Source organism: Drosophila eugracilis, unplaced genomic scaffold (assembly GCF_018153835.1).
Source record: "Drosophila eugracilis isolate 14026-0451.02 unplaced genomic scaffold, ASM1815383v1 contig_1963, whole genome shotgun sequence".
Lineage (NCBI taxonomy): Eukaryota > Metazoa > Arthropoda > Insecta > Diptera > Drosophilidae > Drosophila > Drosophila eugracilis.
Genome location: NW_024572825.1, coordinates 585,270 through 612,909, shown reverse-complemented (window position 1 = coordinate 612,909; position 27,640 = coordinate 585,270). Strand labels below are relative to the sequence as shown.

At 38.7% G+C, this 27,640-nt stretch overlaps 3 protein-coding genes across 7 annotated transcripts; all 3 read right to left on the bottom strand.

The window, feature by feature from the left end:
- Positions 1-239: 239 nt before the first annotated feature.
- On the bottom strand, positions 240-13,613 carry LOC108102420 (sodium/potassium/calcium exchanger 4). Of its 3 annotated transcripts, XM_017207395.2 has the most exons (10): positions 13,184-13,613; positions 12,914-13,059; positions 11,838-12,362; positions 5,484-5,657; positions 5,219-5,406; positions 4,962-5,148; positions 4,068-4,148; positions 3,452-3,952; positions 1,080-1,181; positions 240-1,021 (listed from the first exon to the last, which is right to left on the bottom strand). In XM_017207395.2, the coding sequence occupies exons 3-10, from the start codon at positions 11,869-11,871 to the stop codon at positions 684-686; spliced, it is 1,605 nt and encodes a 534-aa protein (XP_017062884.1). In that variant the 5' UTR covers positions 11,872-12,362; positions 12,914-13,059; positions 13,184-13,613; the 3' UTR covers positions 240-683. The 3 variants fall into 3 exon arrangements, with proteins under 3 accessions (XP_017062884.1, XP_017062885.1, XP_017062886.1); XM_017207396.2 differs by lacking the exon at positions 12,914-13,059 and having other exon boundaries at positions 13,265-13,613; XM_017207397.2 differs by lacking the exons at positions 11,838-12,362; positions 12,914-13,059; positions 13,184-13,613 and adding an exon at positions 6,560-6,743.
- A 3,225-nt stretch (positions 13,614-16,838) lies between these two features.
- Positions 16,839-18,865, bottom strand: LOC108102425 (cytochrome c oxidase assembly factor 7 homolog). Its single transcript, XM_017207403.1, has 3 exons — positions 18,574-18,865; positions 18,125-18,414; positions 16,839-17,600 (listed from the first exon to the last, which is right to left on the bottom strand). Exons 1-3 carry the CDS (start codon positions 18,671-18,673, stop codon positions 17,190-17,192), a joined length of 801 nt encoding a protein of 266 aa, XP_017062892.1. The 5' UTR covers positions 18,674-18,865; the 3' UTR covers positions 16,839-17,189.
- A 952-nt stretch (positions 18,866-19,817) lies between these two features.
- LOC108102419 (integrator complex subunit 2) lies at positions 19,818-24,319 on the bottom strand. 3 transcript variants are annotated; one of them, XM_017207392.1, is made up of 4 exons: positions 24,010-24,319; positions 22,980-23,957; positions 21,099-22,735; positions 19,818-21,027 (listed from the first exon to the last, which is right to left on the bottom strand). In XM_017207392.1, the coding sequence occupies exons 2-4, from the start codon at positions 23,793-23,795 to the stop codon at positions 20,169-20,171; spliced, it is 3,312 nt and encodes a 1,103-aa protein (XP_017062881.1). In that variant the 5' UTR covers positions 23,796-23,957; positions 24,010-24,319; the 3' UTR covers positions 19,818-20,168. The 3 variants fall into 3 exon arrangements, with proteins under 3 accessions (XP_017062881.1, XP_017062883.1, XP_017062882.1); XM_017207394.1 differs by having other exon boundaries at positions 22,980-23,947; XM_017207393.1 differs by having other exon boundaries at positions 22,980-24,319.
- Between the last annotated feature and the right edge of the window lie 3,321 nt (positions 24,320-27,640).

The window sequence follows — 27,640 nt, the reverse complement described above, 5'->3', positions numbered from 1 at the left end:
AGCCCTCACATGGGCAGTGACGTCACTATCAGTTACTCAACATGCTTTCTCCGACAATAGGTGGCGCTTTGTGAATTTCCACTAGCAAAATGAAAACTTTAAAATTACAGAAAGCAGTAACGGGTATCTTATAGCCGTGGCACTCCACTGTACCGTTTCTTCTTGTTTTGTACTCAGCACACTCAAAATAGGGAATATCGCCCACATTGACACCATCAATAATATTGACCATCAGAAAACACTTTGTTAAATCTCATATATATTAATCATATAAATACATTATTGAATTTTTGGTTTTGTTCGCGTCTCTCCATTCGCTTCGCTCCGTTTTTTCTCATCTATTTAAATTTGTCTGTTGGGTTCAACCGAAGGTCTTCAAAGAGTCTACTTTAATAATAATAATAATAAAAAAAAAGTATTATTACAATAACAGCATAACGTATAACGTAACTCAACTATCAAGATAGATAGAATTGAACAGAAAATCCATATTAATTAATTAAACGACTGCACTCAGGGTTGATTCCAGACAGATACCGGAAACGAAATCAGAAAATGGGACCAGCACTTATTGGCTGGCATCTCTGGACTCCATCCATTCATCCAAAATGGTACATCGTTCATCTACACATTATACTCCACTAGTCGTCCTTCGTATATCGCACATCTATCGGATACAGATCTCACGATCGACCGCAGGTGGGCAGGTTGACGCGGAAGAACACATTGAGTTCGATGAGGGAGGCGAACACCATGAAGACCAGATACATCACCAAGCAGGCGGTGCCCACCTTCTTGTCCAGCTTGAACTTGTTCGTGGAGAAGGTCAGATAGAGCAGGAACAACGTTGACAGCAAAGTAATCGCTGAGTACTCCAGGCCGGCCGAGTTTATGGCCACGTAGTTCTGGCCCGGTTGGATTGGAAAGAAGACAGCCTTGATCAGCCAGGGCACTCCCAGGCACAGCAGGATGTCAAAGGTGTTCGACCCGATTGAGTTACAGATCCCCATCGATCCATGACCTACGGCAGATACTTGGATATTCCATACACTGCCAAACAGAGACGATCAGCTACTCACCTCGCTTCGCAACAATCACGCTTGACACCGCTTCAGGAACACTGGTTCCAGCCGCCAGAAACGTAATTCCCATCACCGAGTCAGGTATCTTAAGTGTATCACCTGTGAAAAGAGGACATGTACTAAGAATAAACAAAAGTCATGCCATGAAAAAGCTCTTTCGGCCTTTACGATTTATTAGTCGAAACGTAAGTAACAATTTTAAGAATGTGACTGTCTAACTATTCGCATGAACATGGAAATGAGAGCTACAAAGTTAGGGCTAAGCATGAAGACTTTAGTTTTAACTACCACAACTACCTTAACGCTCTTTTACTTCAAACTATGGAACTATATGTTTTTATTTAAATCTACATGTTTTTAAATCGGTTTTATCGTTATCTACAACGCTGCTTAGAAGGATATAGATGAGACAATTGCATAAGAAGATTTTCTGTAGAAGATATTAATCGCGTTTGTTTAAGGTTTTGGATACAGATGAAAATCGCAGGGTGTAATCATTTTAAAAATCAAGCAAAGGAAAAATGTTTATGAAAAAAACCATTAAAAGAAAAGCCTAATGATAATCATAGTTTATGCTAGCGTATTTTATAGAGAAATTAGAATTTGTTTTAACTTTTATGGATAATATACTAATTATCGATTATCGGATTCTAGGTTAAATTTTTTTGTTACATTTAATATTTAGCAAAAATGGAAATGCACTTACAATGCTCAACTTTTTATAATATAGAGTAAAAGGGTGTACTAGATTCGTTGAAAAGTATGTATCAGGTAGAAGGAAGCGTTTCCGACCCTATAAAGTATATATATTATTGATCAGGATCAATAGCGAAGTCGATTGAGCCATGGCCCTACTCAGCGGAAGTTTATTACAGCATCCTGCCACGCCCACTCTAACGCCCACAAATCGAAAAATTAAATTCGCTTACATCTCAGGAACTATTCGAGCTATAAAATTGAAATTCAGTATGTATAATCTTTATTATCCGGTCACACCCACCTATACGCCCACCAAGCGCACTGTGGCGCCTATAATATTATTAAGAATGCCTTCGTTTGACCTTGTATAACTTATTTCTGTCAATCTCTATTGAATTACCAAAGAACTTTCAAATCGGAACATTATTTCGCTATTTATGAAGAAATTAAGTTATAAGGCCTAATATGGTCACTATCAAGTACTCAACATACTTTCTCTGAAAATAGGTGGCGCCTTGTGAATTTTCACTAGCAAAATTAATATTTTAAAATTGTGTAAAACAGTATCGGCTATCTTATAGTCGCGGCACTCGACTATAGCTTTTCCCCTTTTTATACACGTTACTCATAGAGTAAAAGGGTATACTAGATTCGTTGAAAAGTATGTAACAGGTAGAAGGAAGCGTTTCCGACCCTATAAATTTTATATATTCTTGATCAGGATGAATAGCGAAGACGATTGAGCCATGTCCGTCTGTCCGTCCGTCCGTCCGTATGAACTATAGCAGATACAAAGTTGAGATTAAGCATGAAGATTCTTGAGGTCCCGAGAACTATTAGAGCTGGAAAGTTGAAACTCAGAATGTATAATCTTTAGACGCCAGCGCATCTTAAAGTAGTAATACTATCCGGGCCACACCCACCTATACGCCCACAAGGCTCAAAAGACGGTTTTCGCATTTTCTAGAAAGTCTGATATCTCGGTAACTATAAGAGATAGAAAGTTCGGAGTAGGTTTGTAGGTTTTTATGATGCTCCAAATGCAAATGCAATCAAGCTATGCCTACCCTAACACCCACAAAACCCGTAAAACCAATTCAAATATCTCGGAAACTATAAGACTTAAAAAGATGCTTAAGAATACGTATTTAAGAGATGCCACTGCAACTTGTCACCCGCGAAAAACTGTGGCGTCTATATAATTATTATGAATGCCTTCGTTTGTCCTTGTATAACTTATTTCTGTTAATGTCTATAGATTTGCCAAAGATTTTTTAAATCGGAACATTATTTCGCTATTTATGAAGAAATTAAGGTTATAAGGCCTCTGACAATAGGTGGCGCCTTGTGAATTTCCACTAGCAAAAGGAAGACTTTAAAATTGTGTAAAATAGTAACGGGTATCTTATAGTCGCGGCTCTCGACTATAGCATTTCCTCTTGTTTGTATCTGTATTCCTAGTAAACCAAATGATTTTCTAAAAATCGTAGAAGGTTCATCTGCACTTATAGTAGATATTATTTCTGCGACTATATATATATCTCTATTATCTCTACTATATACCATTATATGCATTCATTCCAGTTACATCTTGGGTAAGCCTACACCCGATTTAAAGGCAACAGCTAATTATTGACTAAAGATAGTTTAGCACATAGTTCATAACTCACCAATGATGGTTATCATCCACGCAACCACATAGGACAGCGATCCGATCCAGACGATGCACATGATGAATGTGAGTGGGAAAATCTTGTTGTTCTTGGCTTTCTTGCAGTCGGGAATGGCGATTCGGAACAGTAGGTGGATGGGCCAAATGATGAGCCAGGTGAACTGCGCAAAGCAGCTCTTACCCTTCGGGTAAGTGAGCAGGGAGTAGCCCTCCTCCTCGCTATCCTCCGCAACGGCAGCCACCGCCTGCTGGGCTTCTGCATCACAATTATCCTGTGGTGCCATCTGCGCAATAACCCCTGCCCCTCCTCCTCCTCCTGCTCCTGCCACGACACTGTGACTGGCGGGGGTGCTCATCGTTGTGGTCATGGTTGAGCCAGTGATCGAAGTTGTAGTTGTGACACACCCGGTGGTGCCTGCGGCCTTGGCCTGGTCATTGTTGAGTCCACCATTTAGCTGGATGTTGGCCATATTCTGGCAAATGCGATTCTCTACGAGCTCTGCGGGAATGGGTTATAGTAGAACACGAAAATTAGCTATTAATCTGGTTACAAATGCTTTCAGAGGTCAGAGGTTTGAGATTAGTAATGGGTCTGGAATGGCTGACTCTTGTACCTGGTTCCTTCTCATTGCTGCTTTTTGTGTGTATGCTGCAGTTGGAGGAGCGGCTGCGCGAACGCGCTTGCTTAACGCCACCTGTGTAGTATAATGAGAGTAAGATATTGCGTATATTTATTCATGTTATAGGTCTATCTGTTACTGCTGCAAATGCCATATAACTGCAGAGATGTTACACTGATTGTTCAGTTAGGAAAAGTATTATCCGATTCTTTAGGCTCAACTCAGTTTTAAAGCTATCTGCATGCAGTCTTCTCCCTGTGGCACGTGGTATGTAGGAGCAACCCAAAGAGTATAAGGATACCAAAAAAAGTTATCTGTTTAATTGATTATTAAATATTCATCATCATATTTTATATGTGATGTAGATTTTTACACTTATAAGTAAAATATAAGATGACTTAAATTTATTGATTAAAAAGCTATTGTGGTATCCTTATAAATCATTGATTGATGTAAGTGTAGAACCCTTTGTTATATATAAGTATAATAATCTTAATAATATTATTATTATTATTATCAGTATAGTTCGTAAACATCAAAGTTATATCGATTTCGTCTTTATGTTTTTATAAATAATGTCCTAATAAAGGGCAGTTAGACACGTTATAGTCTTGGCAATGGCAATATCACGATCCAGAGAGGAATAGAACGCTCAAGCCCCGAATGATATAGAGGAAGGTACTTCAAATTCCAAAATATCTCAGAGAACCTGTTTCCGAATTATACTTGCTATGATAGATCTGGTTAAAGCTCTAAGTACTAAGTAAGTTAATATCTCAGATCTGAACTTGTCTACCCAGAATTTCATACGTCATTCATCCACATGACGGAGTGATCTCCACATCAAATATATGGATAGAGCTATCTCTACAAATATCACTCACTTACCTTTCGCGCACTTTTGGAACGTTTTGTCGAAATACATGACCGCCAGGTAGACGGCGTACAGGGATACCAGGATGAGGGCCTCGTACCACTCGACGCGTTCGTCGTGCATTACACAGATGAGTATGGCCACTGTGACTCCATAGGCGATGCTGTCCCGCGTCAGTGGCCACCAGTCCAGGGGTATAGTCTAGATTTTGGATATCAGGCGAGTATTAGGCGATTAGAGGTCTTGGGGATCCAAAGGGGTCAGGACTTGCCATGCCAGCTCCAATACCGCAACAGGCGGCCACAGCCAGGATGTTAAATACCGCCGATCCGACAATCGTACCCACTCCGATATCGCCCTCCGTGATGAAGGTGCCTATCACGTTGACAAAGAGCTCTGGAGCGGAGGTGGCCGCGGCCATGAACGTCGCCCCCGCCACATCGTTGGACATGTTGAGAGCTAATTAAGTATGAAGTATTTTAAATGAGCATTACGTTTTTTAAGACAAAAGGAAAAACTACGCCCAAGCTACGCACCTGCACATATTTTCTCAACTGCTGGCACAAAGTACTCATCACACACTACGGCTAAGGCTACGAATAAATATAAACTGGCTATAACATGAAGTACAACAGCACCGGACTGTCTTTGTGCCTCCGAGAAAAGGTCTCTGGGGAAGTCATCGATGGCGGGCTGAGTGCAATTTATATCTGCAAGACATTCCGATGTAATAGGCAAATTATTTCCGTTTTTGTTTTTATGAATTATTTAAGATTCCTCAAGTATTTGTATTACTTATTTGATATAGGGCTTACTTTTGCTGGTAATAATAACCAAACTAATATTTATGTATCCTACACTTGGGGAAAACAATATCTTACGTGGAGAATTCCGTTCCACGAGACCTGGAAACCCTTGTACTCTGAAACCCTTGTACCACCTAACGTGGTATGCGATAAATATGGCTTAACCTATGATTTTAACAACAGATGGCGCCAAATATCGCACTTCGGCTCAACTGACGTTAAAGAATTTATTTCGAAGTAGGTTAACAGAGTAGTGGTTGTGGTAGCAAATAAAAGGCCTAAAAAGTGCAGGATATGTGGAGTTTAAATTAAAATATTTTATTTTATTGTAACTTTTTGGAAAGCTGCAGGGATAACATAATAGATTTTCTGTAGCATTTACTATACCAATTATATTATTTAGTAATTTTATTATATTACTTTTTTGTCTTATATTGTTTTATTATTTTATTTTGTTATACTCTTTTAAATTATTATATTATTTTGTTATGGCAATATTTTTAATTTTCAAGGAAGCTTTCTATAACTCATAATTATTCAATAACTTAGTAGAGGAAATCGAAGCAACAGAGTTTTACAAGATTTTTTAAAAAAATGTTTAAAAAAAATTCGTTTCCTTTTTAATTTTTTTTTTTTTTGAAATCCTTTTTACTGATATTTTCTGCGGTTAATTATGCACAGCTTTTTCTGTGATCCCCGATCGGGGATCAGGAAGCCAAGATGTACGCATATTAGTATACTTTAGATTATCTCTTAGCTCTACAGTTAATTTTTGATATGGAAACAAAATCACTTGAGTTGCGCACATTTCATGCTGCTCCTGCCACAATGTTTCACACAAAAAAAACACTAATTTGAATCGTTCGGGGAACTTGGGTCTTCCGAATCGCACAATTTTCCCGACCGCCCTTTATTTTCTTCGTGTATCACAAGTCGGAGTCTCAAGCGTCGGTAATGAACTAAACCAGCAGAGCTGCAAGAAAGACCACAAGACTGGCGATCGGAACCCAGAATGTGGCACCCACTAGCCCGCACCCAGCACCCCGCACCCCAGCCCCCACAACCCAGGGATCAAAACTCAAAACAGAAGCCGAATTGGTAGCTGCACGATGCAGAGGCAGGGCAGAGGCAGAGGCAGAGGCACAATTACACAAGCCACTCGTACAGATGCAACTAGAGCAGCGGGCCACAGATACAGATACATTTGTCGAAACAGAAACCGAAGCAGCCGAAGCCCCGCCGCCTTCTTTGTAACGTAGCATACAGATGGACTTGATCATCGATCAAATATGCGACGGACCTCCGATCCAACTAACGATCGCCAGCGGAAGCGATAAATACGCCTTTGATGTCGTCAAATTGAATTGCAAAACAACAAAACTGAAGCCGCATGCTGGAACCCCATCCAAAAGCCGGGCTGAAATTGAAACCGAAAACTATGCCGAGTGCTAAAAACAGATCGACCAGACGGACAAACACGTGGAAAAATCGATGATTAAATTCTTTAAGTTTCCCAAGCGGCGATGGAAGTATTGCCCTCTACATGTATAGTATAGTATAACGATATTCCTGATGTCCACTTATAAGCCAGTTTAAAAATTGATTATTTAGAAGTCAACTTGGCCAAATTAAAAATTCAATAACAATTTATAAAGTAAGCTAGTCAAAAATTGTAGTTTATAATATTTATATATTATTTCATTATCTTCATAATGTTAAAGAAAGGAAATTGACGATTTTGATAAATATAAATATACATTTTACATCTTTAAAATCACAAATACAAAACCTAAATAACTAACTAAAAACCTAAATAAAAAACAATTCTTATATATTTCTGGAATTAGGAATCTTTTAAGATTTAAATTGAATTTCCCTAAAAAATTCATTCATATAATTAAAAAACATAAGAAAATAATCCGCCTTTTTCTCGTGCAGCGCACCTGAGTCTGATCTTCGTGCCGCAAACAAGCAGACCCAAATTGGAGCAATAAATGCTGACCAAGCCGAATGGCTAAGGCTAGCCACACCATCATAGCAATCGATTGGCCATTATTAGTTGATAGCGACATAGGCATCAGCAAAGGCACAGACAGGGTCGAGAAAATATTGAGGTGAGGTTATGCTCAATAACACAATACCTCCGGGAGGCCTTTTTATTATTCAAGACAGAAAACGAAGTAAAAAACGAAATTTCAACTTGCTAAAGCGTATTTATTCTTGTTAAGCTTACTGCTGATCATTGGTGAAATGAAAACTAATAAGAAAATTATGGCAAAATCAAGATAAAGTCCTGTTTCCTAGCAAAAACGCATTTAATCTCGATGTATCATTTTAAAGAAGTAAAGTTATTTACGTACAAATCTATCTATCTTTATTTGGGATTATATAACAAGGAAAGGTTTAATCTCTAATCTCTTTTTCCCTAAACTACGGTGTTCTTCCTCGTTACAAAACATTTCTTTTTCCATACCAACTTTTTATCGATTTTATGTTTCATGTCAAATTGCAAACTCAGATAAGGCATGTTTCTGATAACAGCGTTATAATATTATTCCTAATCTTATTCAAAACGCCAAACCTGTTGCAGAGTTTAGATGCAAAACAAAGGCCAGTTATCAGTCAAGATTTAGAGACGTTATTCATCATGGATTATATTTACAAAATCAACACATAGCGTGCAGTAATATAGCCTCTTGGGCGTTTCTTCCCAGTGTGGAGTCGGAGTTGGGAGCGAAGACAAACATATAGGTAACCCGGGGAATGAAGACGCAGACGCTGACGAAGATTGAGGGATACAGAAACTTGGAGTCCGGGGTCAATTGAGACAAACGCTTTTTGTAACCGGCATCCCGCATAATGGAATGATGCTTAATAAACATTTACAACGTAGCGAATGCGACAGCCACAGGGTGGATGCAAGAGGGAAAGGGAAGTGTTAATGATAATCAATTCAGTGTGGATAACAATCAGCAAAACATTCAATCGCAGTAAATTAAGTTAACTTTAATTGAATGAGAGGCGTTGAAACGGTAAAACCGTATCAAATTCCAAATGTTTGGGAATTACGACATCTAAACATAATAAAGTTGTCTTAATATGGTAAGCGTGGTAAGGGAAGACACTATTAACCTATTTACAAGCAAGCAAAAGGACTTTTTGTCCAGTGTGGATTGCAGTTGAATTCCGGTTCTGGCAAATAGATCTACTAACGGTCATAACGAAGTTGCCACTGCTGTTTGCCAATTTGGAGACGAAAATCTAGGACAATTTGCCGAGAACGGAAACCTTATATAGCACATTAATTAGTCTTCGGAAGTAATAGCTATCAATGCTGAGTTGAAAACTAGCTTTATGGTTTTCATAAGAATATTTCCAACATTCATTTCATTCATTTTATTCATTTCAATCTCTCATTATTTTCACTCTAATTATTCCTTGATTTGCGGATAATTTATTATCTATTTCCTGTTAAAGACCGACTGTATTAGACACAAACTTAAAAGGCGCGATGTTTTCGCATTGAAGGTAAACTAAAATTCCATATTTTCGTTTCCTCCTTAACCTAATTCAAATATATAAATAATAATTAGTTTTCCATAGAACTTAGAACATATATTTTAAAGACACTGTTTATATGACTGAGCTTCCACATATTACGTATCCGCCTCGTTGTCACAATTGTTTTATAGAAAGACTTAAAGTACAACGCCTCTTAGCCCACACAAAAAGATCTATAGGTTCCACGTATGTACCCATATGTAAGTTTATTTCTAACCATAAGTAAGGAAAATCATCGTGACAATGCGTTTTAATATGACTTTTGTATACCGTTTAAAGAAACATTTTCAGAACGATCCCAGCTTTGTAGCTTTTGTGTGTGTATATTCCATTTTTAGTTAGTTAACCTTACTTGGTGCTGTCTCCCCATCTTTTCGATCTGGGTATACCTGCACCCGAACCAATAAGTTAGGCAGAAATAAAATGGATCTATCGCTGCAGTGGCTACGAAAAGGTCAAAGATTTAATTTGTTTATTTTCATTTTATTTGATTTAATTATTTTGGTTTTGACAGCTTGCTTGACAATTTGTTTTGACTTAACGCTTCATTGCTGCTACTCAAAACAAAAAGGTTTTCGATTACGATTCACCAAATATATTACACTCCCGTTTAGTTTCTGCTTCTTTATGGCCTGGTCTTCAAAATAAAAGACAGTTTAGTTCATGATTTAGTTTAATGAGTATCGCGCGGCTAACAAGTTTAAACTCTTTAAGGCTCAATTCCAGGAGTTTAAATTTTAAACTTTTAGGATTATTACATTACCTAACAGACTTATTTGTAAAAAGTAGTATTATTTTTTTATCAAAGTTTTGCATCACCTATTCTGTGGACATTTGTATTATTAACTTCTTTAACTCAATACCAGTAATGGCAATCGAAACTTTACTCCAAGCCGCTTATGAATAAATGATAGAAGCTCTAGAAAATGTAGTTTTTCCACATCTTTAGGCCATAAACTGATCAACCGCGAATATATCTTCAGAGCATAATCATTACAAAGTGATTTGTTATTAACGGAAAACACAATAAACAAGAAATAAAACAAATATTGTCATTTTGAAATGGCAAATAGCGCTAGCAATCGTAGTAGGTAATTTTAGAATCGTCATGCTTAACCCTTTAACTCTTAAGCTGTCATAGTTGTTGACATTTATAATATCCTTGTTTTTCTTTGCAACGAATACCACGAATACAACCTCTTACTTTATGGCAGAAATATTTTATTTTTTGAAAACCTAATTGTACAATTATTAAAATGGTAATTTTTTTAAATATATAGATTTTCCAATGTACAATATAAAATTAAAATTGTTTTGTGCCTAAAAGTGTTCTCTGTATTAATGATGTCACTAATTCCTATTTGCAAAAAAGTCGTTCGTATAAACGTAGTAATAGACAGATAGGGTTGGTCATATTTTTAACTGCTTTTACAGTGGGACAACTGGGAACTTCGACATAATAGTCAAAATGGACACGAAGTGGAAAAATACTTCACAATTTTTTTTTCGCGGAATAGTTCTAAGGCGTAAAATAAGCATAAACATTCTTGTGAATTGGTTAATAAATTACCAATATTCATGTAAAAATAAATTGAACTTGAATTCAGATACTTTTGTTTTTTTACCAAAGGGACATTACGCACACTTTGCATGGTTGCATGATTTTTCGGTTACAGTACACATTAAACATGCGCACAGCACGCCATTCAGAACATCTACATACACACATGCACATGTGAAATCTAATAAAACTGAAACTAACTTGGAAATACACTATAAAGAAAAGAAAAGCCAGCAAGGCACGGTTTCAGTTGCCACTGTGCATAGTAAATGTCATTAAGATTCACTTAATGAGCCAATTTAGACAATTGATCCATATGCCTTAGTTTACGCGCACATACACAGAGACACCGAGACACAGGGCACACACACATGCACTCGCGGGCAGATAGAGATCTGCACACACATACATACACCCACATCGGGAATATACATATGTATAGATACAAGCATACGTTGGGTATGCGTTAGATCGTGCAGAAAATAGCGTTTTCATCGGCTTAGCCTGTGTATGTATGTATCGGGGCCTATGACGTCATTGCACGCACACACACACTTAATTGCATTGCATTACAATTGTTCCGTTTCATTGGAGGCTTAATTGATTTATTAAATTTGTTTCTTTCTTTTTTGTCGCCGCCACTGGCGCCGTCACACAAAACATTAAAAACAACAGAAAAAAAATGTGCATAATGTACGATAGATGTTTTTTCTTGTTAATTAGTTAAGAGGACACTTGTGGGGTAAATTATCAACTTATCTGTAATTCGTCATCTTTTGTTTTTCCTCACGATTTATCACGTTTCATGTTTCTCTTTTTTTGTTTTAGTTTTCAAGTTAATTAGTTGAAAGAACACACTTTTAAAAGGATAATAGTCGTGCAAAACGATGGGCTAGGCAAATCTCGAATTCGAAGCTTAGTCTTGGCTTAGTTTCTATCTAGTTTCATTATTGGTTATGTACCCGTAGTGCTGCTGAGACCCCAATAGTCTTCCATTGCTGCACGGTGTTGTAGTGGTGATGGACACTCGTAAACTGCGATGCGCCGTTGTATGAAGCGCAATCTCAATCTCAATCCCAATACCCACTTCAATGGTGTTGATTTTCTCTTTCCTCCTTTGCAGTTTTTCTTTGCGTTTCTCTTGCCTCCTGTTTCTTTTATTTATCTTCTTATTCGTCTCTTTTTCTTTCCTTTCTTCGGCCTCTTCCCTGTCCCTTCGGCTTTATACCACTTTTAAGCTCGCCTTAAGTGAGACGGCGAGAGTTATCTCAATTTGCGCTAAAGATCCAGATCCACAATGACACGTAGAGTACCCGGGTGGGTCGGTGGGTGGGATTGTGGGTGGTGGATGGCGGATGGCGAATAGAGGAACGGAGGCAATTGAGGCACACACACACCAACTGCCACGCATGGACGGACACCTCACACCCACGCACACGATTACACCTCGGAAAGACGCATCTCGTTTCGTTCGAAAATCGGACGATCTGTGGATGGTGATATATGTTTTAAGGCAGTAATAACCAAACAGACCTATAGTATTCATTCGATTTGTCCGAAGCTACGATTTTTAAAGAGCAGGGATCGAGAGGGAATAAAAAGAAAGAAATACTCAAACAAAAAATATAGATTTTGTATTTTGGTTCTCTACACCTCTTAATGTATTGGATATGTGATTGATTCTAGCAAATGGAAAACCGATATTTCCGGAACTCAAGGAAGAGGGTTAGAATTAAGCCTGTAGACTGTATGCTCAGTTTCGTGTAATCCCTCAATGGTGCCGATCTTATTAATGGTAAATATGGTGTTTTGCGCTGCTAAGGAATGGGTAATATAGTGTTCCCTTCTAGTTTATTGGCTAATAAATAATGAGCAATATAAGATAATAACTATATATGAATGTCCCTCTGTGGAAAACCAGGTTCTTATCAAATTACTAAATCGTTCATTGCTTAAATTTTGTATTATCTTTTCTGTGTAATTAAGGTGATTCCAACAAGCTTCCGGCGGAAAATTTATTTTCATTACTTCCCAGTACCTTTTTCCATTATTTTCCAGCGCATTCAGTCCGTCACTCAATTGCCGGCAAATTTAAATGAAACCAAAAATTAAAGCAAAAATCGAACAAAGTAAAAACCGTTTAAGAGGGGCTGCCTTCTCGGTATATGTATGCTCAAAAGCAAACTTTAGAAAAATTAAAGGGGAATGAACAGAATGAAATAGAAAACAGTCGAACTTCCTACAAAGAAAATTTGCCCTAAAGTTTTATGTTAAGATTCGTGAACGTAATCCGAACGAAATTCCGTACTATTCCGTAAATAGGGGTTCCGAGCAATAGAAGTTCGACTGTGTATATACATATGTGTGTGCAAATCTGTTGTTTCTGGACCTTGCTCTTGACACTCTCACTTAAAGGTTATGGCACAACAACAAAAATACTGATCAGATCCCGTTACGCAGCGTTTCTTAACGATTCTTCGCGTTTTGTTCTGTTTTCATTATCTTTGTTCTGCGCCTACTCGCGTCTTTGCACTCGCTGACATTAATCTCGATCTTTTCGGTATCGTTTTTGCTCTCGTTTCTGGATCTCTATCCAAAAATGTTGCGTTTAGTATTCGCTTTTCTGGTTCTTCGCCTCTACATTCTCTTTATTTGTTATTCTTTTTTAATTTTTTATGTGGCTTGGCTTGTTATTGTGTGTATTGTCTTGATGCCACCGACGTTGACGTTAAACTGATTCTGAATCGGTGCTTGGAGCGCTTTAGTCTAAACCGAGCTCACGATTTTTTATGTTTTTTCGCCGAGCTTGATTTGGCTCCAGATCCGAGCGTATGTGTGCCTATCTATGTATATATGATATGCATGTATGTACGTACCATGTTTGCTACTATAATACAAATTAACTGACTATTGACTAATACTAGCAGTGATTCAAAGGCGAATTGCTGGCTGGTGTGCGTGGGTGTATTTTATTTTTTCGAGCTTACCTATGCGCTCGTTGTGGGGTGTATTGTTTGCCAGTGTTCAGTTATTTAGCTTACCTTTTTTTTTTATTTGCATTTGGTCAATTTTATTTCGGGGTAGAGTGGGCATTAGCGATCGTCAAAGGTCAAGTCATGGTAGAGCGATCAACTAATTAGAGTTAAGCGCAAACTCGTGCCATCGATTTGGGGCGTGGCAGCAGAACCATAGCTTCTCCAACAAAATAATGCTAGAATCTGCACCGAAAAAATCTAATTTTCTATTTGAGGCTGAAAGAAAATGAAGACGCATTACTTTCCTCAGTATACCCGTTATTCAGTTATTATGGGAAATATTAAATGACTACTCTAAGTTATGATGAAAATTCTTAATTAACAGTCGTCCTTAGAAATTATATTGTTTGTCAAGGATCTAAGCGTGATCAATCATTTGTTTTTGGAACCAACTTCCAAACGGGATTTGTGAAACACATTTACAAGAATAAACTTAAAAAACCAATAGAAAACTTCTTGTTTTCAAGTCGAGTGCCACCACTATCACTTTTTTCAATGTATAATACGAATATAGCATGCTCTTTCATCTTACACAAGACTTTTCTTATATTCCAATTATAATGGTCATTTGCTACTTCGATATTTGTTTAAAATGTGTGGTAGAGGGGTGGGGACCAGGGCCATCATTAGCTGAATAAACAGACACTAATTGGTCAAGAGCGTTCCTAATTAAGCGACCAACTCATAAAATAGCCAGTAGATCAGACGATTACCAAAGCAGTAAATAGAATGCCACTGACAAACAGAAGACAATCAGTTACGATCGACTACAGCAAACATCCAAGGTTGGTTTATCGATTAAAACCTGAAAATATAGTTATATTTTGCTGAAATTATAAACCAATATTTTATTCAAACAGATCCAATTTTGACTGATATTTATCCAATGTATAATGTATTTAAAAATCCATAACGTAATCAAAAATATCCAAACAGCTTGTAAACGGCAACAAGGAAGAAAGTTAGCTTCGGCAAGCTTCAGTTTTTGTTTTATTGACATTTTATTGAAGTCACAACTTGTAGGTTTCGTGGCTATGGCGGCTTAAACATCATACATATGTACGTAATTTTATGTATACCCAATTTTATGTATGTACATATCAATCATCATCATAAAAAACTACATGCTTAAACCGTCTTTTGAGCTTGGTGGGCGTATGGGTGGGTGTAACCGAATAATAGTACCACTTAAAGATGCGCTGGCATCCAAAGTTTATACATTCTGAATTTCCCTTTCAAGCTCTAATAGTTCCCGAGATTTCAGCGATTTTAGTTTTTCGCGATTTGTTGGCGTTAGAGTGGGCGCTGAAATAAACTTGCGCTGTCCCGGGACCTCAAGAATCTTCATGCTTAGTCTCAACTTTGTATCTGCTATAGTTCCTGAGATCTCAGCGTTCATACGTTCAGACGGACATGGCTCAATCGACTTTCCTAATGATCCTGATCAAGAATAGGGTCGGAAACGCTTCCTTCCATCTGTTACATACTTTTCAACGAATCTAGATAACCCTTTTACTCTACGAGTAACGTGTATAAAAAGGTGGTTAAATCCGTTGCTAGTAGAGTAAAGTTGTAATGTATTCAGAAGAAGGCGTTTCCGAACCTAAAAAGTATGTATTCTTGATCAGGATTAATAGCCAAGCGGGTAAAGACATGTCAGTGTCTATTATTCTATTCTTGTTATTACTTTTCGAAAGCTTCTAAACTTACATCTAACTCTGCATGCCTAATTTTACTTGTTTACTTAATTTTATCAACTTTCACCGATGACTTTAATGTATATCAGCAACTTCTTTTCTGTAACCGCCCGAATTCAGAAGCTCAAAATAATCAAAAAAAACCATAATAACCGATTAGTGCTTCGGTTTGTTGTCCTGGTTTAAACTAAAACCCTTTTGGGAACGGGAAAATGTCCGTAATGGCTTCGATAGAGGCCCATTCCACGTGTAAATGTGTGCTTCCTATATACAAGTATTTGAAATTGGCTTGAGGTACCACCTGATAGTTTTTAATGCCTTATGCACATCTTCTTTTTCCATTTACCTTTATGGGATGTGAGGATATAGTTGTCATTCAGATATTCAACCCAGACGACTTAGAACATGCAAATTTTGAAAGTATGAAAAGTTTGTAACTGGTAAAAGGAAGCCCCTCGGACCTTATAATGTATTTTAGGTGTTTGATCATGAGGCCTAGCATTGTCCGTTTATCCGAATGCACAATGTTTCTGCAGATGTTTAGGTCGATAGTCATGTCATGCATGCAGATATATGCCATAATATAATATTAAAAATATCGTTTGATTATGAATTTTGTTTTTAACAATAATTTAACGCCCACTTACCGCGAACAGAAACGTATCAAGCTAAAGGCTTGGATTGGATTGAATATTAGTTTTTGTTAATATGCATTTATTGCCAAAAACTTTTACAAATTGATACATTATTTTAAAGGCCTTTAAATCATAAATCAATTGATAAACATACATTATATGGTTTCAAAAACAGATAGCGCTAGCCAATGACCAACAGTTGGGAAAGCATCGCCTCGACATGCATTAGGTAATAGTAATATTAACCTTGTGAAAAAAGTTGCCTTAACATCCGACAAATAAACTTCCTAATATAGTCTTATTCGTCACGCTAAAATACGGAGGCTCTGATAAGGAAAGAAATCTCAAATCTACTGGCTCTGATAAGGAAAGAAATCCCAAATCTAATGGTTAACATGGCTTTACAAATCCGAAGCCCACTGCACGCGTGATCATATTGAACTGTGAAGCCACGAAGCAGTCACGGCAAATGACGATCGCGAGTTATGATAATTGATCATCGTCGGCGGGCTTTTGTCATCCCCTTTCAAGCTTGGCCTCGGAAATGGAAAACCCCATAAAAAACAAACGGCCATCAGCAATAAAAACTCATACAGTTGGTGGTTTGCGTCTGCGTCCTGGGGTCGGACTGTATTTTGCAATAAGGTCTCAACAAAATTATTCAAGGTTTCTTCGATTGTAACTTGATAACTTTAACATTTAAAACTAGAAATTTGTCTTCGTCTCGCCTCCTCTTGCTCCGCCGCATGTAAATGCCAGCTATTTATACAGAAATCACAAACACAAGATATATAGTTTAACCACTAATGTTATACCGACTGAAAAGGGCAAAAGGATATGAGGAAACCTGATAAAGAAATATGTGAAGACAAAAAACATTGGTCTAAGCTCGGGCTAAAAAAGAGCAGCAGATAATAGCAGTAATTAAATATTGTAAAGTACATATATCAATTTGGCATGCCCAAGCCCTGCTGGAAACCCAAAGTCTCTTGCTGCTTCTTAACTTCATCCTGCATCTCAAGTGCCAGCTTCTTATACTTTTCCGCCTCCTTCTCATTTTTTTCGATCCCATCGCCTCTGGCGTACATCTGGCTGAGATTGGCGCATGCATACATGTTGCGAAGTTCGCACGCCTTGTGGGCGAACTGGAACGCCTTCTTCATATCTTTCTGCACAATGTAGTCGGAGTCCTTTAATGGTGTGTTGCTGGAGGGGGGCGCTGTAGGTGCACTTCCTGCGGATGCAGTCGTCGTGCTCTGCATCGGCTTTTTTTGCACGCCAGAGATGTGCATGCCGGAGAGGTAAAAGCAGGCCGTGGCGTTATTCATGTCACAACTCTTGGTCAGGAACTCCAAGCCCTGTGAATTGCACAATAAACAAATTAATTCTTATATTTTATATAAACTTAAAATTTCGACTCTAAAAAGTTATAGTCCTCCTTTTGATTAGGTATCACATTTAATTAAATTAAAGCAAAAATAGAACAATTTAACTTGGAGTTAACTGTTTATGTGATTGGAGGTTAAGTGAGATTTGGAGATTTGTTTGCATAACACTTATTGTGAACACAGAACGATCGTTGATCACTTACAATTATAGCACCTTTAAAAGGTAGAAAGTACAAGAAATGTTCAGACATTAAATACATATCAAAAATTTGGGCATAATAAACAGCATTGAATTTCTTTTTGCTATTATTGCCAAGGCAGTTCAGTAAAGTGATTTTAAAAATCCTTATGAATTGGTGAGTTGTAGTATGCTAGGCAATCAGTGCTTCAGCGGGGTAAAAACCTCAAACTATATTTTATATGGCATTTTCAGGCAACTATTCTTTAGCTGTGCTACCAATGGGTACCTATGGCGTTCACACTGCGGCACCTACCTTGGGTACATTTCTCTCGATCTCTTTGGGCATGGATCTCGAGACCAACAGTAGACCTGAGTGCAGGCAGGCGTCCGAGTCGTTCAGGTTGCAGCCCTTCTCATAGTACTCGTAGGCCACGCGGGGATCCCCTTTGCTTCCGCTCTTGCCCTTGCCCAAAAAGCTATAGTTGCCGAACTTGTAGCAGGACTTTGCGTAACCGTAGTCGTCGCACGTGGACTTGTACACCTTAGAGGCCTTCTCAAAGTCCTTCTTGATGCCTTCGAGGTAGTCGCCTAATAGGTGGCAAGCTGCAAAGCAGAATGGCAGTTAGTTATCTCATATCTCGAAGCCTCGCGTTTTGTTTTGTAACATTTCCTTCCCGGCAACCAAGCTTATGGACCGCATGTGTTTGTGCTAAAGCGGCTGGTGCCTCGACTGGCTTGCCCCGGCGTTGACCAGGTACTCACCTTCTGGCTTCTTCTCTGAATAACATCCGAATCGGTACTCCACACCCAACTTGTCTACGTACTCCTTCACGTCTGACTCCTTCTTCAGGTCATAGGCCATGGTAGGTGATTTTTGATAGACAGCAACAAAAAATAATTATATTATGCTATGTACTAATTATTATTTATAAATATTAACTGTCCCCAAAAGGCGCAAGTTTCAGAATATTTTCCTTTTCCTTTCCTCCTGATATCATGAATTGATAACATAACTATCGATTGCGTCCCACACGTAGTTCAACAGCTGTTTCTGCCGATAGGCCTCGCTTCTGGCATCTTCTGATATAGATTGTTTACCTATGGATTATACCCCTCCAGATATATAAGAACGATAGAGTTTTAATATGCTATCGATATTAGGAGTGTTACCAGATTGATTTATAATTTGTGATTTTTGCGCGAACATTTTTAAATTAAAATTTGAACAGTAAACAGTTTGAATTTCCCTAATTTCAAGCAAGTTTAATATATATTGTATTGTATGTCAAACTGGGTTAAAACTTGGGTTAACTCGCTCTAAATTTTCAGTTTGATCGTCTGCTGTCCGGCTGTTTGATGCTGAGCCAGAAAGTTGGAATTAATGAAAACTACGAGTATAATTTTTTATGCAGTTCATATCATAACATTTTTTCTGAAAATACGAATGCCACTTCTAAACCGAATAAGGGCATTTTTCAAACCAACAAAGAAAGCCGTGCAAGAGGACTGTGCAGTGGTCGATATGTTTAGATCGAGGTGTTAATCTTGAGTAATTTGTGCAAATCGTGTATTGTAGATATACCTGGTGGCTTCCCCTTTCGCGATGGTGGATAGGGATGTAGAAAGGGGTTTTCCCTATATTGGCATCGCCAAGTCTATAGCGCATATTACAGATTCAGAACCAAGGTTTTATATTTATAAAAATCAGAAGTCTATAAGTTAAGAAAATTGTTATTTAAAATTCTCTAAATAATGCTCTAATAATAATAATCATAAAACTCGTTTTATGGTTTGGCTTAATTACAGATATTAAAAGGCGCTATTTAAACTAAAATGTGAATTATTAAACCAAAAAAAAATTTTTTCGCTAGTCAGTTTATCCGCCATTTGTTATTAAAAAACGGTCGATGTACTGTTAGATCATTGTGTACGTATAGCAGTTTCTATCTGTAAAATAATACAAAAAGTTGGAACAAATAAGGGGAATACAGTATTTTTTTGCTTAGAACAACTATTTATTCTTATTCTAAGGTCTTAACACATTGAGATTAATAAATTTTTCTGTGACTGAAAGCCAATATGCCAATTTCCTACCTAGGTTAACATTTTTTCATCAAAAAAATATATATTTTCATGTAATGTACATACATTTTTACCCCTTTAAATCTGTAAATTTGAAGTCCAAATTGTTTTGCAACCGCATGATTGCGTGTGTAGACCTCGCTCCAAATAAATTAATTTACTCCTAATTAATTATATGCGTATTTTGGTCATCAGTTTTATCATTATCAGTATAAAAGCACTACTATAATCAGCTGGATAGCGGAAGGAGAAAAAGCTCATGAAGATCGAGCAAGCTAATATAGCTCAGACTTTTGCATGACGGCGGTGACTAGCTCCTTGAATGTGTCTTCGATCATTATTATGTGCAGCTGGGAATCCCGATATGAGCATAACTTCGCGCTTTCTGTTAGAGGCATTTGCATTGTGGTTACGCCCAATGACGACTGGGAATGCAGGCTACGACCAGTGGTCATCAATATATTGACGCAGTCGTCGGCCAGGATGGGAAACGTTTGCACGAACCGCACAATCGCTGGCAGCACACTTCGCAGAAATTTACATTTAGTTGAGGCGGTGAGCAGAGACAACGTTGTCTGGATCACATTCAGGCAGAATTTTGAGACACCTAAACTCTTGGGTATCGAATAGTTTAGGACCAAGTGGGAGGTCAGTTCAATGGTGAATATCTGTTTGTCCATCTCGGTGACGTTGAGAAATTCGTGAACGAAATCAATACATATGTGCATCGATGGCACACTGGCCACAATCAATGGGATAACAGTCTTCGGATATGTCTGGAAGTGTACGAGTTTGGCCAGCGACGGCTCCGTTATGAATGCTTGATGCACATAGGTCCCAATGATACCCTGTATCTCACGCAGCTCAAGATGAGACACCCGATCAGAAGCCTTGCCGGCCATGTAGTCAAGAACTTCCAGGAGAATGTGCACGGCTGCGCTCTCCTGCGAGGCAATCAACGTGGTCTTCAGTTCCTCCCGATCCGCATCCGTCTGCACTAGACCATTTTTGTCCAGAACTTGCTTCTGCTGTATATGTATGTTAAGGTAGGTCTTCGAAGCGGCCAGGCTTCCCTTGAGTATGCGCAGCAGGATCATCAGCAAATAAGGTGAACAGAACACAGCTCGAGGACAGCTATTAAAAGAGAAGAGGGAGATATTAAAGGCAATGTTAATAAATCATTTGAAAATCCAAAAGAAACCAACCTCAACACCTCCATGGGCTCCAGCAAACTCTCGTTGGCGAAGGTCCTCCGGTTGATCGAGTCCGAACTATTGGTAATCGCCCGCAGTGACATAATCCACAAGGTGGTGGGCAATACGGCGTTAAGGCGTAGCCAGATATCGATATACAGATCTTTAATGTACCGCGGCACTGACTTGCCGAACACCGCTGGAAGATGCTGCACCAACTGCTGACCATACTGCGCCTGTGTTTCTGGCGGCATCTGAAGCAGTTGCTTAAACGCCCTGATAATCAAATGTGGTTTCGTCTGAATGGCGGCCAATGCCCGATCCAATTCCTCCGGGCTAAGCTCACGCTTGCTCACCACTACGGTGGAGTTGCCCTGAGCCAAATTGTGGTCCTCCAGCCAGTCATCCACCATACTGAGATGCGGGTAGTTGGAGATGATCAGACGCAGCAGCGGATGGAAGAGGTTGAGGTAATCGTTGTGGTAGTTATGCGCCTTCTGAAGTAAATACTTTAAGGGCAATCCGCCCAGAAAATTGTTCGAGTACTCCTTCTGTTTGCGGCCACCCAAAACACTGAGGTTCATTAACCTCGTGTCTTCGTATAGCATCAGATAGTAAATCATCAGCAATTGCGCGGTTAGTGGACAGGCCACCTCGATTTGGGCCAGTTCATCACTCTCCGCCATGGGTGGCAGTTCTTCGGCGAAGAATGTTAGCTTGGATGTGCGGAATACGTGCAGGATCTCGGCTTCAGTAAAAGGCCTGTGCATGTGATCAATGTTAACCTTGCCAGTAGGATTGGGTATTATCAGCGTGTTAACAAACACCTCCACCAAAGCCGGTATCACTGGATGGACTGGCTTCACCGAGTTGCATATCTGCTTAAAGATCCACGACTTAATTGGCACTTTGTGCTTAAGGAAGGTCCTTGACTTCAGCAGTTGATGGATACAGTGCACTGGCAAGTAGCCCGGAATATTGCCATTTAAATTCGGAGTGACTGGGACGCGAACAGCATGCAGTGCCACCACTTGCTCCGTGAACAGATCCTGTGTGAATAGTTGCTTGATTCTGTTTGTGCTATTCGGTCGAATGGGAATCTTCATGGCCAGAGTGGAACAGACCATCTCGCTAATAGCCGATATCTGATTACTATGAAAGTGGATGGCTAGCAGCAGGAGCATCTCACCCAGTGAGGTGCTGGTGCCGGATCGCTTGCAAAAGAAGGCATCTTCGCGGATCAACCACTGCAGCCACTCTACTGCCTTGTTTTCTAAAGGAATTGAAGATACTAGCGACGGACAGGCGATGAGCATGCACAGAGCCAGCGTCACGAATCTAATTCCAGAGGGTGTGGCTTGCGGACAGCTCGTTACCAATTGGGAAAGGGCATTGATTTCATCGTCGTTAAACTTCAGACCACCAATTCCACGAAGTGCACAGTATAGTCGCAGGAGCACCGCTCCCTGTAAATTGAAGTCACGCAGCTCCGCCGCATTCGCTGTCGTTTGAATCACTTTCTGCAAAAGCTCTATGCGCACCAGATTGAGTGCATCGCCCTTCCGTTTTTGACTGGATCGGATGTAAACGGCGAACCAGGAGCGCAGGTTCTGGTCATTGCCCAGCAGCAGGCCCGTGAGGAATGCGATCTGTTGTGAGTTACAAAGTTTAGGCTGTTATTTATTTATATATACTAACATATTTATTTGCGAAGGTAAATGGAATAGAGGGAGATAGCGATATGCTACCTTTAGCTACAAACTGTGTATCAAACCTACACGAATTACTGGGAGAGTTTTAAACTTTATAATTAAGTATTTTTAATAAACCAATTTCGTCACTCTCTCATAATGGGAAATCTTGAAACTTACAAATTTTAGTTACCCTACTCACCAAATCCTCAGGATGCTTAAGCGTGAGCTTGAGCATGAACGACGGCACCTTAAGCATGTCCACGCACATGGATCTGTTGGCCAGCGCCTGGGAGGGATTCATTTCGCTAAGCCCCATTAGCAGCATCAGTCGATGCTTTCCATCACTACCGTCCTCGTCACAGTTGGCGATCACATGGGACACAACGTCGCGATAGCAGTCTGGAAAGTTGGCTACCAAAGCGCAGATAATACGATGACCGTTGGGCACATGAACGAGGGCATCAGCCAGCTCTAGGATGTTTAGCAAGGAGGGCAGCTCGGCCAAAGCAATGCATAGGATATCCACTACCTCTTCCAAGTAGATGCCGTCGTCCAGCATTTCAGAGTGGGCGGCAGGCTTTTGCTCGGAGACTTGCTGCTGCAGATTAAATATCTCAGAAAGTACGACGCGCACCTTGCGAGCCACATCTGCCCGCTCAAAGCCCAATGCAATGCCTGACTGAAGCCCATACTCGTGCTGCTGTCCCTCGAAAAAGGCTGACTTTTGCCGGGCCTGCAGCTCCTTCTTTAGCTCGTTTTCAAGCTCATGGTAGTTGACCTGCAGGTATGACACGATGCTATTTACAACCTCAATACCAATGAGCACGGCCAAGATCTGTTTGCGGGACTCCATCGATGACTCTGTGTTGTCCAGCGGCGACAGCAGGCTCATTCGCACCAGCGATGGCAAAACGGGGCGAATCTCGGCCTCTGGATAGCTGGCGAGCAAGGTGATGTCCAAGTTTTGCATGGCACAGAAAACGCGGGGCGACACATCGTGCATCTTTACTGGCATCGTGTTCTATTTATGTATTAGCCCTTGTCCTGACCGACGGAGTCTCTGTGCTGAATTTGACGGCACGGATATGGGTTAACCTTGTTAAGTGATAGGTTTGCCAGGGAATACCGAATACAGGGTCCACCGAAATTGAAAACTCTCCGCCCTAGCTGATAATGTCTAAGGGAGAGGATAAGTTGAATATCTCTAGTAATCCGTTTGTAGTTTTAACCTTTTTCTTCTGTTCAGATTATATTGTCCAGTTTGCGGTCGGCAGATTCATACCTTTGCCGTCACACGCACAGTGTAAGATAGCAGTCGGCACCTACACATCGATAAGCGCGGGCAAAGTATTATTGTAATACAACAGGTAGTTGTTTTCGCAGCCGCTGCAGTGTGGTTTAGTCTATTTTCTAAGTTTTGGACTATTAAGATACTTTCCTGACCATTTAAGATGGATGTTTTATATTTTTTACTCTGTAACATAACTATCGTTTGTGTTCCATCCGCAACCGAACAGCTGTTATTCGCGGCGTGCCCCGTCAGCGCTACCCGTGAATCAGTGTTGCCAGTTTAGCTTATTATAAGCTAGTTCTAGCATATTTTGAACTGGAAAAGCTTGAAAAATATCGATCTAGCTTATAGCTTGAAATATAGCTTATTTTAAAATTAATCTAGCATATTCTAGCTTTAAATTTATTTACGTCATTACCGCGTTGTTTCTTAAGAAAGATATGCTTTATGGCATGAAAATATCGGAGCTTGTTCTTTTTTGCCGATGGTTATGTGCGTTTCATATGATCGTGAATATATTTCTAATCGATAGTGTCATCGAAGATCGATATGTTGGCTAAAGTGTTGCCAGCAATCACTTGGAGTTGTGAACTTTAATAAAGCGAGTGGTAAAATGTATAGGTGGAGAATGTTTTTCGATGTTTTTTGGCGAAAACATCGATGAAACATCAATGTTTTAAATAAAAAAAATGTGCAGTTATTTTAATGTGTTTGAACTTTATTTTAATTTGTAATGCTTAAAAATTAGAAGTCAAATTTTCAACAAAATATATCCAATTTATTAATCACTTATTAAATAAAAACGAAAAGAAAAGCAAATTAAAATAAAACTGTTCATGATATTCATGTTCCACTTCTTTGGTATAATGTCCTATTCTTAGTTTGTAAATAAAAACCAAAAAAAAACAAATTTTTTATCAATATTTCAATATATACATGGTCCAAAGAAAATAATAGTTCTTTTGGATATTGTGATATCCCTACTATACTTACTATCCCGAATTCTACTATATATGTATATTTGCATATTCTTTACATGTTTGTTTTTGTTTAAAAAGAGGAGCTTATCGACAACGGTCGATGATAGCCGCGTACGACGTTCATTTATAAGTCGTCCAGCTTTACTGAAAACTCTTTCAGATTCGAACGAAGATGCTGGATCGCAGAAGTATTATTAAGCTAACGTTTTAAAAGCGTCGCCATTTAATTAAGTGATATATGTACTTATTATGCGTCAATCTTCCTCAATATGCCTTAGAAATGGAAAAACATCGATGTTGCTCCGGTAAACATCGATGTTGCCAATGTTTCGAAAACATCGATGTCATCGATGTTTCTCCACCTCTAGTAAAATGCCGAAAGTCCAATATAAACAAATTTATCGCGATGCTTGGCTCCAAAGTAGTGAGTTCAAGGCGTGGTTACGCAAATTGCCAGGAGATTATACAAGAGCTTATTGCTCCTATTGTAAGTCAACAATTTCAGCAAAAAGCTTTGAAAAATGGCAGCAAGCGGCAACAAAGAAGCACGTGCTAGAAATGTTACAAAACACCCTTCAAAATGTTACAAAACACAGGAGCAGGAAGCAGCCCTTTCAATGGAAATTTAAGGACTTAATCATAAAAGTAGCCCCCAATGACTATTGCCACCCACATTTGGGTGTAGCTTGTTTTTTAGCATATTTTTTTTTTTAAATTTTAGCTCATTCTAGCTTATTTTGTTCACAAATCTTACTTATATTATAAAAAAAACAAGAGGAAACGCTATAGTCGAGTGCCGCGACTATAAGATACCCGTTACTGTTTTACACAATTTTAAAATATTAATTTTGCTAGTGGAAATTCACAAGGCGCCACCTATTGTCAGAGGAAGTATGTTGAGTATGCTTATAGTGACGTCACTGCCCATGTGGAGCCTTATAACCTTAATTTCTTCATAAATAGCGAAATAATGTTCCGATTTGAAAAATCTTTTGTAAATCGATAGCTATTAACAGAAATAAGTTACAAAAGGTCAAACGAAGGCATTCATAATAATATTATAGACTCCACAGTTTTCCGCCGTTTGTGGGCGTTAGAGTGGGCGTGGCCGGAAGCAACTTCGTGGCAAGTTGCAGAGGCATCTCTTAAATACGTGTTCCTAAGTAAAATTGTGTAGCTTTTATAGTTTTCGAGATTTTTGCATTTTTGGTTTTTCGGGTTTTGTGGGCGTTAGAGTGGGCGTGGCATGATCGGAAAAAAACAATTCGCATTGGGAGCATCATAGAAACATACATGCTTGATCCGAACTTTCTATCTCTTATAGTTACCGAGATATCAGCTTTTATAGAAAATCCGAAAACGGTCTTTTGAGCCTTGTGGGCGTATGGGTGGGTGTGGCCGGATAGTAGTACCACTATAAGATGCGCTGTAATCTAAAGATTATACTTTCTGAAATTCAACTTTCTATCTGCAATAGTTCCTGAGATTTCAGCAATTTCAGTTTTTTGCGATTTGTGGGCGTTAGAGTGGGCGTGGCAGGATGCTGTAATAAACTTGCGCTGTCCCGGGACCTCAAGAATCTTCATGCTTAATCTCAGCTTTGTATCTGCTATAGTTCCTGAGATCTCAGCGTTCATACGGACGGACGGACGGACGGACGGACGGACGGACGGACGGACGGACGGACGGACGGACGGACGGACGGACGGACGGACAGACGGACATGGCTCAATCGACTTCGCTATTGATCCTGATCAAGAATATATATACTTTATAGGGTCGCAAAAGCTTCCTTCTATCTGTTACATACTTTTCAACGAATCTAGTATACCCTTTTACTCTACGAGTAACGGGTATAAACATAAAATTATATTAATTATATTAAAAAAAATAAAACTTAAAAAAAAAAAAATGTTAAGCTATTGATTAATATTTTTGGCATATCCTATTTTTATTTAACATCGCAAGGTTATTTTAATCGCAGCAAGAATTTCATTAGCTAATGTTTTACTTTAACATTTTCGTAAACTGATAAAAATATTTGTTATTCCAGCTCGAACTACAATAAAAGCATCTGCCATTTTTGTATGTATCACATGTTGTATCTAGAACTTTTGAATTTCTTTATCTTACTGACTTCAGCATTATTATTTATTTTGAGATTTTTTTATATAAAGGGACGCGTTTTTACAACTCTACGACTTAATGAATCTACTTACATATGTCTCTTTCAACTGGCCTCGATTTTGGTCGAATGAATGTATCCAAAACTGAAAAGCGTAAAAGTGTTATTAATTTTTAAACAATATTAATTTTTATCGATTAGGCAGTAGAAGGTTTCGACCGATATGAAATCGCAATATGAATGTAAATATTTAACTAAAACTTACTGGCTATTTACGTTGAAAACTATTTTCCTGCAAACACAAATTTCAACTCCAATTAATTTTTTTTTATTTAAATATTTCGATAATATTATATTATTTATTAAAAATTATATTAACTAATTATTTATTTATGAATAACTTAAATCATGGGTAAGATGCCTAGAGATTTGTTGCTGTTGTATAGCCCTATAATTCGCTTGTT

Coding starts and splice junctions, on each gene's coding strand:
- LOC108102420 (XM_017207395.2), bottom strand. CDS start 11,871: ATGGAAGACTATTGGGGTCTCAGCAGCACTACGG. Junction 5,658..11,837: donor GGGTCTCAGCAGCACTACGG/GTACATAACCAA, acceptor AATGTCTTGCAG/ATATAAATTGCACTCAGCCC. Junction 5,149..5,218: donor GCGGTATTGGAGCTGGCATG/GCAAGTCCTGAC, acceptor TCCAAAATCTAG/ACTATACCCCTGGACTGGTG.
- LOC108102425 (XM_017207403.1), bottom strand. CDS start 18,673: ATGGCCTATGACCTGAAGAAGGAGTCAGACGTGAAGGAGTACGTAGAC. Junction 18,415..18,573: donor TTCAGAGAAGAAGCCAGAAG/GTGAGTACCTGG, acceptor TCTGCTTTGCAG/CTTGCCACCTATTAGGCGAC. Junction 17,601..18,124: donor TCGAGAGAAATGTACCCAAG/GTAGGTGCCGCA, acceptor TGCAATTCACAG/GGCTTGGAGTTCCTGACCAA.
- LOC108102419 (XM_017207393.1), bottom strand. CDS start 23,795: ATGCCAGTAAAGATGCACGATGTGTCGCCCCGCGTTTTCTGTGCCATG. Junction 22,736..22,979: donor TTAAGCATCCTGAGGATTTG/GTGAGTAGGGTA, acceptor AACTCACAACAG/ATCGCATTCCTCACGGGCCT. Junction 21,028..21,098: donor GAGCCCATGGAGGTGTTGAG/GTTGGTTTCTTT, acceptor CTCTTTTAATAG/CTGTCCTCGAGCTGTGTTCT.